This window comes from Oncorhynchus gorbuscha, linkage group LG22 (assembly GCF_021184085.1).
Source record: "Oncorhynchus gorbuscha isolate QuinsamMale2020 ecotype Even-year linkage group LG22, OgorEven_v1.0, whole genome shotgun sequence".
NCBI classification, from domain to species: domain Eukaryota; kingdom Metazoa; phylum Chordata; class Actinopteri; order Salmoniformes; family Salmonidae; genus Oncorhynchus; species Oncorhynchus gorbuscha.
This window is the reverse complement of record NC_060194.1, coordinates 11,815,017-11,825,662: the sequence shown is the minus strand read 5'-3', so window position 1 is coordinate 11,825,662 and position 10,646 is coordinate 11,815,017. Positions and strand designations below refer to the sequence as shown.

The 10,646-nt window shown below is 41.4% G+C and overlaps 1 protein-coding gene across 1 annotated transcript; it reads left to right on the top strand.

Annotated features, from left to right (window-relative positions):
• Positions 1 to 490: 490 nt before the first annotated feature.
• On the top strand, positions 491 to 7,511 carry LOC124009736 (T-cell acute lymphocytic leukemia protein 1-like). Its single transcript, XM_046321864.1, has 4 exons — positions 491 to 769; positions 2,336 to 2,876; positions 3,803 to 3,891; positions 5,110 to 7,511. Exons 2-4 carry the CDS (start codon positions 2,404 to 2,406, stop codon positions 5,601 to 5,603), a joined length of 1,056 nt encoding a protein of 351 aa, XP_046177820.1. The 5' UTR covers positions 491 to 769; positions 2,336 to 2,403; the 3' UTR covers positions 5,604 to 7,511.
• Positions 7,512 to 10,646: the final 3,135 nt, after the last annotated feature.

Below are 10,646 nucleotides of genomic sequence, written 5' to 3'. Positions count from 1 at the left end.
CAGTGAACAATTCCTTCCAGCATCAGAAGTCATTTTGTATTGGGTCCATTTGTGTATTCAACTTAGACAACAACAGAATTACACATTGGTCATCTCCAAAGTACTGATGTTGAAATTAATATAATAGAATATTAGAGAATAGGCCTCGATTCAACTGAAATGTATATTACTACAGCCTAATGATTATGATTAGTTTATAATTATGATTATTAGGCTATTATTATTATATCCTATGACTATTATTATCAGCGTCGGTCTACAAATTATAGGGTTGTATTGCCTAATTTTAATTGGAAATTAAGCCTTATGCACGACAAAGATAAACATATTGTACCTTACAGACTTGTTTGTTTATTTTCCAGGGGCGGAATAATATCAGGAAAATATAACCACATAGATTCACCTTTTGCCTATACCTCGCATCGTTGTAGTTTCTGGAGCTGCATCCATATGTCTTTATGCTTTGCCCTCCACAAGCCTATATAGCCTACGACAGCCAAATAATAATGAATCATTTCATAAATAATGGGTTTAGTGGCTTATCAGGAACGAAGAGTCCGCTGCCGTGCGCTTATCTCGCCTGGCCACATTGCGCTCGTGTTCCGCTCCCCATACTGAGCGGGCGCGCTGGACGCAGTGAGGAATAACTCAAACCTCACTTCCAGTTCCACACTGCACTTCACCGGCACTAAAAAAAACCTCAGACATGGATGACCCACTCACAAAATGGCTCCACTTTCACACTAGCATCAACAAGACGTCGGGAACGGTAAGCGCATAAAATTAATCGATATTTCCTTTTTCCATGCCTGGGATTTGCACGCTAAATATTTTTGAATTACAATTAGGAGTGTGTTTGAAGTGTTTTTTCGTTATTGTTCGATGGTTGGCCACTTTAGAATACATTAGGAACGCATTAGGCCCTATTCTTTTTAGGGATTTATTTTTAAACAATTATAGGCGAATCATAAATAATTATGTGGCTATTGGTTCGAAACGGTTTTGTGTGATTGTTTTGGCCTATTTTAATGATTGTATGAATATGAATAATTATTGTTATTGTCTCATTGACAATGGTAAGCTATATTATTATCCTACAGTTCAAAAGGATTGGCTTGTGGTTTCTTCGTTGTTTTGGGTTATGGTAGGCTACACATGTTAGTACTACAGCATCGATAGAATCTAAAAGGGAACGAAAAATAAATCAAACATTCGAACAATAGCTCGGTGATGTCAACCTTTGTTCCAAATGTCTGATGCAATCTATAATCGAAGTGACTGCCTATTGGATCGTAGGCTATAGCTTTAACCATAGAAACGAAAATCCCTCAGAGAAAAGCCATTTTGATGAGGTTTGTTTCAACAATAAAGACAATTAAGAATGAGATTCACTTACTATATTGTTAATAATACATTATTTCACATGATCAAATTAAATAGGCCTAATAGGTCATTTCAAAAGGAAATATTTCAAGTTAATGCTCACAATCCAGACGGCTTTTCTCGCTAAATGTTTTTGTTATAGGATTTGAAGAAAAGGTCATTTTCGAAAACAGCAACACCAATTTTCATTTTAAATGTCATATTGAATGCTTGCTCCATATAGGCATTGGTCACTGTTTTTCAAATTAGAATAACGGACGTTTAAAAACAGTAGTTTGAAGTGGAAATGATTTCGCTGAACAACACCATTGGCGATCAAAGGCAGTCACTTATGTTTTTCACTGACCTCTCGTAACGTGCCCCGCGCTTGATTCATATCCATTGTGTTCGCTTTTCAAACTGCATTTATTACTTATTTTCTGAATAATATTCAGTGTGGTGCACTCAAACATGGCCATAGGTAGGCTCTTTGGAGAATTACAAGGCCTGGTCTATTTTGGTTTCCTAATAGCGAACCCTTCGATCAGCCTTATAGGATTTATCTAGGGTCTAATCCAACATGTTGGGGGAAAATAAAACAACCATAGTATCCAAAACAACATTGCAACGAGTTGCGAATCACAGTATATTTGTAGCATTGATGAGGACATTTACCACCAGTTCTGAATTGAAAGCATGTTAACATTTGATGCGCAGATGCCTGCATTTTAGGGGCAATTTTCTTGATAGTCTATACGAAATGTATATATGTGGTGCTTTATAGGATACATGTAGGCCTATGCCAACTGCCCTACACAGATTAATAACAGCCTTATAATGATGGAATCGTGGAGTGATGAAATTATCGGGAAATGCCTTTGTTGACTGCCTTGACCTGAATCAACAACAATAATGTTTCTATATCAGTCCTCTTTTATTGCATGCATTTACAAAGTAGTTTTCTGCCCCACAGTGTGGTGTTTTCGACAGCTGATTTATAGAGAGACATTTCATAGGATATAACTCCAACGTGATGAAATTATGGAAAAAATGAAGCTGGATCTTTGTCCTGGAAGTCCCGGTGCCAAATCATGCATCCCGCTGAAGCAGGATTCCATCAGGGAGAATGGGTGCCAAGACCTGGAGGACTCGAAGGAGGGGAACTTCACTGGGGAAAGGGTTAAGACAGATGACGCGCCTCTGCGGAACACGCGCAACGGGACCATCATCCTAAACGGCGTTGCCAAGGAAACCGCTTACGACGCCCTTGACCTGAAAAGGGAAGTACCAGTGATCGAGCTCTTGAGGAGAGACGATATAAAGACGGGACAGCAGAGAACCGACAGTCAAACGGTACCGATCACGGAGCTTCGCAGACCACCCGTGCCGTTGCCGCTGCCGCACCGAGACGCGCTGATCGACGCTCGAATGGTTCAGCTGAGCCCAAACGCGTTCCCTCTCCCGGCGCGAGCAATGCTCTACAACTTGGCGCAACCTCTCGCTGCCATCAACAGGTAAAGTAAAATAAACTATAATATAGCTTTGAAAAATATTGTCCTGATTGCCCCCCCCCCTAAATAATATAGCCTATAATTATAGCCTATAGACGTCTATACGTTATTCATCTTCGTTTATTTTTGTGGCAGGATAGGCCTAATCCTTTGTAAATTATTACTTACAGGTATAGCCTACATCAAAACATGGTCTTTTATAGCCTACCTATAAACCTAAATTACGGAGAAACAGAAAAGTGAATGTAGTAGCTTGTTATCTAGGCAATTGGCTCATTCACCTTCACAAAGGTATTTGTCAGAGCCTTCACCTCTAGGCTACCTGTGTTGATTCATTGCAGTCAGATTTATTTCTGTTTATTAGTCTGAATATCGAAGATTTCAGGTTAGACTACTTGTGCCTATGTAACGGATGTGTTACACTTTGGACACGGAGACCATCTGTATGTCATATAATACGGGGCTATAATAAGGCTATACATTACATGAAAGATTTTGGTATTGCCTACACATCATATTGGTAAGCTGTTGTATATGTGCCTGTGTGTAAGTAGTTTGTGTGTATGGTAGTATGTGTGTATGGTAGTATGTGTGTATGGTAGTATGTGTGTATGGTAGTATGTGTGTATGGTAGTATGTGTGTATGGTAGTATGTGTGTATGGTAGCATGTGTGTATGGTAGTATGTGTGTATGGTAGTATGTGTGTATGGTAGTATGTGTGTATGGTAGTATGTGTGTATGGTAGTATGTGTGTATGGTAGTATGTGTGTATGGTAGTATGTGTGTATGGTAGTATGTGTGTATGGTAGTATGTGTGTATGGTAGTATGTGTGTATGGTAGTATGTGTGTATGGTAGTATGTGTGTATGGTAGTATGTGTGTATGGTAGTATGTGTACCTGTTTCTCATATCTATTCTCTGCCACTAGTCTTGGAGGGGAGTCGGAACAGTACGGCATGTACCCCAGCAACAGGGTAAAGCGCCGTCCTGCGCCTTACGAGGTTGAGCTCGACGAGGGTAGGCACATTTTTAGATCTTTCTAAGTATGGTAAGACGCACCTCTGCTGTGTCCTCCTGCTGCTCACAGTCTTCTTCTCAATCCTCTCCTCATCCCAATATCACCCCATTCCGTTTATCCAACGAACATGGCCGCAACATGGGCAGGTATTGAAGAAAATAGGCTACCGACCGACCATCAATCTATAGAGCACTCCTAAACAAATCTCCAAAACTAGTCAATGATGTCGAATAAGATATCTATGGTTTTAGCTTATTAGAAACATCTGTAGGATACAGCGTCTCGTGTCCTCGATCAACCACTCACAGTCAAATAGTGTGGGGGAGGGTGGAGGGAGTTAGCTGCCACCTTGCCAAGGCTTTGCTGCATAGTAAGCTGGCAGATTACGGGAGGCTGGGTGTGTTCCAAGAGAAAGAAATGGTATACTGTACACCAACGGGATATTGTATTTCTCAAATGCATCCCACAGTTTCAGACGCGAGCCGCAGGTGTTATTCATTGGCTATATGTACAATTATATTAAACACCACATTGGGAAATATATGATAATGGATAACATACATTTACGTTACCCGCTGCGTCTCCTATCCCACTTCTGACATCGACGTAGCAAAGCCAAGATTAGAGTCCATCCCGCGGCACTGTGCTCGCCAACCCAATAATGTAATCGGTGTGTCAAACTCAGGAACCTCTTCACATATGGCAGAGCATAGACAAGCACATGTATACAGATTATAAAAGTGCTGTTGTCTAAATAAATTGGTCAGCTCACTGTGTTATATCTTGTGCTAGAGTGTTTAAAGAGTCCCACTTCTGGTTGCTTTGCAATACATAACCAGCTTGTTAACCAAGGCACCGTAGAGCTGTCTTCAGAAATAGAAAATGCAGTCACTCGTCACCACCTTTACGCTGGCTTCTGTCATGCCGCTATTCTCATTTTGTATCTCCCTCGACTACTTTACCACCATTAAAACATTCTCATCACTTTGTCGCTTTTCAATTTACTTTGTGAAGAGGAAGGATTACATCTAAAGTGACCAAGTATATTCTGTAGAGCAGATAAGACAAACATCAAGGCAGAATTTGAGAGAATACGACATTTGGACTGACTGAGTCTTACTCTTCATTTGTGCATCCCCTTTCCCACATCCCGTATCTTTCCCATTACTCCTCTTTCCTCCCCTCCACTCCCCTCCCCTCTTCCTCTCCTCCGCCAGCTGGCCAACCAAAGATCGTAAGGCGGATCTTCACCAACAGCCGGGAGCGCTGGCGGCAGCAGAATGTCAACGGGGCGTTCTCCGAGCTCCGCAAGCTCATCCCTACTCACCCACCGGACAAGAAGCTGAGCAAGAACGAGATCCTGCGTCTGGCCATGAAGTACATCAGCTTCCTGTCCAACCTGCTGGACGACCAGGACGGAGGGGCCACCGTGGGCGTGGGTGATGGGACAGGGCTGCTGGTGGGGGGCCGTGAGGGTGGACCCCAGGGCCCTCGTCAGGACGGGGTGGGACTGGCCAGGGAGGACGACCTCCTCCTCCAGGGCACGTTGTCGCCCGGGTCCAGCTGTGGGAGTCTGCCAGACGGGGACGGCAGCCCCGAGAGCTTCACCGAGGACCAAGACTCACCTCCAGCCCCGAGAACTGTGCCCGTGCCGCGCGGTAGGGACCTACGACGCAATGCACGCCCACAAGATGGCGGCAGCCAGCGATGACGGCGATGATAATAGTGGTGGGGATGGTGGCGATGTGGTGTCGGTGATGACGATGGTGGATACGGAGTTGGTGGAGCTGATGGTGGACCGCAGGGAAACAAAGGGATTGACTTATGTCCCCAGAAGAGGGATGACTCAAATATGGATGAGTCTGAGAAGGGCCCTAGCATCTCTGAGCTCTATCTAAAGAACGGTCCTTCGGGTTCGGGGAGCATGCTGATGCCAGAATTTCACTTCATCAGGATTCTAATGTCCTTTTTTTGGTCCTTTTTTGGTCAGTTGGTAAACAAAATGAAAGACTTGTAAATTCTGCATGCTTCATGCTGTCTAGGACCTGGGTTGAGGAACACCTCATATTTCCTGCATTATGAATGTTCAAATACAGTGTGCTTCTGTTACACTATCATGTTATCAGTATACATCATATGTCATCGTCATAAAAGTCATTGATGCCATGGTACCAGCAGGCGATGCATCAGTCCACACCAGGAAATGTCAATAGGAATGCCATCATGCTCTCTCTCACCTTGGGTTAAGAATAAGATCAATCTTTACCAGTTGTCAATGAGGGCCATTTGAACTGTTCTGAAAGTTTACGACAACACGACAATAACATAACTGTTTCGCTGATAGCAATGGCTTGATGCCAAATCCTCACACAAAAAAATGCACATTTAATCACACATTGAAGACCATTATTATTTGCTTTAAAATGTGTTATCTTTAGCAAGGATTTAGCACTCTCAACACATGATCAAACATGTACATATAACATTAGCCTAACTTCTAAAATATTTTGACAGTGGTTCATGTCAAGTGATGTGATTAGGCAGTTTGATATAGTGGCCTATATTTTAGACAGGGCTTTCAGGCAGGTGGCTTTTTGAGAAGGATTCTGCTCTGTGCTCCTGATGACATACTATTCATTCCACAGTGGGTGAACAACATGTCAACTAGTAAATGAATGGCAAACACATATAATGATATAACAAATGTGGTACCTTATTTATTTATTTCCGCCACACATGACTGATTAGCGTTGAGTAAAACGACGCAGAGTAACATGGCAACTGATCGTTAAGCGCACACACACACACGCACGCACGCACACACGCACGCACGCACGCACGCACGCACGCACGCACGCACGCACGCACACACACACACACACACACACACACACACACACACACACACACACACACACACACACACACACACACACACACACACACACACACACACACACACACACATCGAGTACAATCTGTGTGGACAGTTTTGATTTCTGAGACATATTGCCTAAGCATGTAGATGGACATATGTGCGGTGAGGTTGCTAGCAACTACAACAGCCACAGGTATACAAATTCAAAATGAATCCTGTCAAGAGGTACAAATAGTATTTCTGTAACTGAGATCCAGTGAAATCATACGCTCACTTCCAACCATTTTGTATATTATAAATATCTATTTTAATGTTTTTCTCACTGTATTGCAGTTGTGGTTTGGTATGGTACACTAAGTATATCACCTCCTAAATACACCCCTCCTTCTCTCTGTTGGGATGATCAACAACACCAGCAGTTTTATGTCAGTAAACAGTGAGGTGTACATCACTGTAGTTTGGTTATTTCATTACGGCTTTTTAAACATACATTTAGTAGCCTATCTTGGTACCTTTGGTTACTATTTTATGAACTACAGTAAAGCGAAGGGACATTGTATGTTCTGTTTAGTAAAAAAATAACATGTTTGTTGTATGATAAATATATCTATGACTATATGCAATGTTAACTTGATGACTTTTATATAAAATGCTGAATAAAATGAACACAGGAAAAGGCAACAAAATACTGATTATGTAATGTTATAAATCATGTGTATCACACTATTTTTTTCCAGCGTTCTTATGATTCAGTTTTCTTTATTTACTTATTATTATTATTTTAGGAAGCATCACCCATCACATAATTCAGACTATTGAACAACAATTTCAAGAATTGAAAAACAACTCATTCCTATATTTGGGGGCTAAATTAAGCACAAATGCAGTGAACCACCCCCTTCAACACAGCCTGGACAATGTGCAGTAAATCCATATCACGGCATGTAAAACACTCCCACTGGAGTCTGGAATCCTCACTTCCTCTTAGCAAGTGACAACTTCCTGCAAAGGTCAGAGTGGCTCAGTGACCTTCAGGATATCCTGCCATTGTGAAAGTGGTTCACACTCTTTAAGACCTTCCACACTCAGTCCATCTGGAGCATTACCCAACAATCACATGAAACACGAAGAGTTGTTCATTCACGATGATGCGGCACAAAACTCAAGAAGTAAACCACGGAAGCCATTATGATGCATGAACGCTACATCGACCGTTTAACTTAATGATCATCTTGCAGTACAAAATATGTTTCATGTTTTTGTATGAATTACAGTGATAAATCGGCTCCACTTGCAGATATAGCAAAAAAACAAAGTGCAGTGTTTCTAGTAAAGCGGAGGCACCCAGGTGTTCTAGGACCCCTCCAGTATTCCACATCAGGCTATGACTGACTGGACTGCGACCTCGATAACTAACTCTGTGGCTCGACTGCCAAACATTTACCTGCAGCCCAGAGACTGCAGCCATACTGTCCAAAAAGAGAAACAGGAAAACAGGGACAGAGAAGTGCATGAGAGAGAGTGACAGAAAAAGGCAGGGGGGGGGACTGTGTGTGTCTGTGTGTCTGTGTGTGTGCGGGTGTCTGTGTGTGTGTGCGTGCCGGTGTCTGTGTGTGTGTGTGTGTGTGTGTGTACATGCATGTGTGTGTGTGCACGTGCGCGTGTGAGCGGATTTATCAGCTCAGTGCAGATGGATGGCAGAGTGGCTCTTGCAGCCAAATGATTCTGTATGTTAATGAGTTGTTATCTGCCACGCTGCAGGAACAATACACTGGCTCTCACACAGTGGGGAACCAGCCTGCTGGGTACAGATTACACTGCCTACACCGCCATGGCAGTTATTTATATTTTCACACACAGTATATACCAACACACACACACACATACACACATAAATGGTTTATGTCTTTTGACCTGGACAAATAGGACGGTGGAAAGCTGTTTTTCTACCCACAGGTGGCGATGTCACTCCTTTTTATGGTTTCTATGAAACGTGTATGACTCAATACCATCACCAAGAGAAGGGCTGACTTGTAATTTACTCATCGTCCAAGTTATGGTACACACACGACAGAAATGATTTCCTTCATTTGGATTTTGATCAAACGTGGTCTTCTTGTGCATGGACATTCTATGGTTATAATATCCTATGTACAGAGATAGGGTGAACAGCACAGGCAGTGCTGGTGCACAAATATCAATCAATCAATCAATCAATCAAATGTATTTATAAAGCCCTTTTTACATCAGCCAATGTCACAAAGTGCTGTGCAGAAACACAGCCTAAAACCCCAAACAGCAAGCAATGCAGGTGTAGAAGCATGGTGGGTCAGCAGACAGAAACAATTGGGTCTCAACCTGGCATGAGATGATTGATAAGATGTGATGGCTAGTATAACTGGATTGTTAGACTTGTCACAAAGTCCCATCTACCTTTTCTTGCACCATTTTTGTTTTTATGCTGGAGTTGTATTCTTTTATTAAAAAAAAATAATTTTACAAATTAAGTTTAGGCGCTTCTCATTCACAGAGCAATACTGGCAAGAGAAGAAACCTTGCGAGGAACAGATAATTGTAGATGAAGACAACCACTTGAAGAGATCATTTACAACAAATAAAAATGGTCAGGAAAGCGAGATTGTAGTTTGTTTTACACCCGTTTGGGTAAATGTGTGCTGTCATTCTGCATGCAACGTATATCAATAACACGATGAGCAAAGTCTACCTGCGTCAAAGTATTACCTCAGTGGAAAAAAATAGGCTATGTATCATGTGAAAGTCTTTGTCGCAACAAGCAGAGTGAAGTTTTTTTTTTACGGTCCAAGTTACCATTTATTTGGCATCGTATCGGTTTCTATTTTCACAAACGCAGATTTTTTTTTTTTAAATACATGGAGGATCACATTCTTTATTTTAATTGCCCAGGTCAGTAGGTGCAACAAAACAGGTGTGCAGGAGACAAAAATGTTTCAAACAATAACACTGTTTTCTTTTTAATATATCATTGTGTGAAATTCAAAGTCACTTCTATATTGGCGTTGAGTGTGGACAGTGCTGAACGTCCAATGCAACATGGAAACCCCCTGAACGAAGCATTTAAAAATAATTTTAGGAATAGCCTTAAACCTACTACAAAAAAAATATGCAGGGAAAATAATGGATCGTCAAGTGTTCATTGATTGCATTGATAGAAGTTACTGTTTTCTATTTTGTTTGCTGGTAATGATATGGGTCCTCTTTTCCTCTGATTAGCACGCCTGTTTAACGGGACTGTTTGCATAGTTCCTGGAGGTTTTAAAATAGAAAGTATTTGACACAGATTGTAAACAATGACCGGATTTTTTTTCATCTAATCCTGCAGTGACAGTTGTTTTCCAGTCAGTCACCCACTTCGCGGTTTAGGTGTTAATCCCAGTAAACATTGTTACTAAGTGTCAAATTTATTTAAAATAAAATAATATGGTATTATATTTGTCACAAGCACCGAATACAAATGGTGTAGACTACACCGTGAAATGCTTGCTTATGAGCCCTTACCAATGATGCAGAGTAAAAAATAAAAAATAAATAATGTGTAACATAAGAGGAATAAAATACATAACAATTAAATTGTATTCAGGGATGACCAGATTCATGTGCAGGGTTACAAGGTGTTTGAGATAGATATGTACATAAATGCATGATAAAGTGACTAGGAACCACAATAGATTATAATAGTAAGAATAAATAACAGGGTAGCCACAGCATATGATGAGTTAAACATGTGTGTGTGTGTATGTAGTGTAAGTACAGTATGTGAATGTGTGTGGGTTTTGTGTGAGCGTGTCAGTGAGCGTGTCAGTGTAGTGTGTGTGTAAGTATGTATATACAGTTGAA

What these genes read in the sequence shown, in the direction of transcription:
- LOC124009736 (XM_046321864.1), top strand. Translation starts at nt 2,404, where the DNA reads ATGGAAAAAATGAAGCTGGATCTTTGTCCTGGAAGTCCCGGTGCCAAA. An exon ending in CCTCTCGCTGCCATCAACAG is followed by an intron (nt 2,877 to 3,802) that starts GTAAAGTAAAAT and finishes CTCTGCCACTAG; the next exon opens with TCTTGGAGGGGAGTCGGAAC. An exon ending in CGAGGTTGAGCTCGACGAGG is followed by an intron (nt 3,892 to 5,109) that starts GTAGGCACATTT and finishes CTCCTCCGCCAG; the next exon opens with CTGGCCAACCAAAGATCGTA.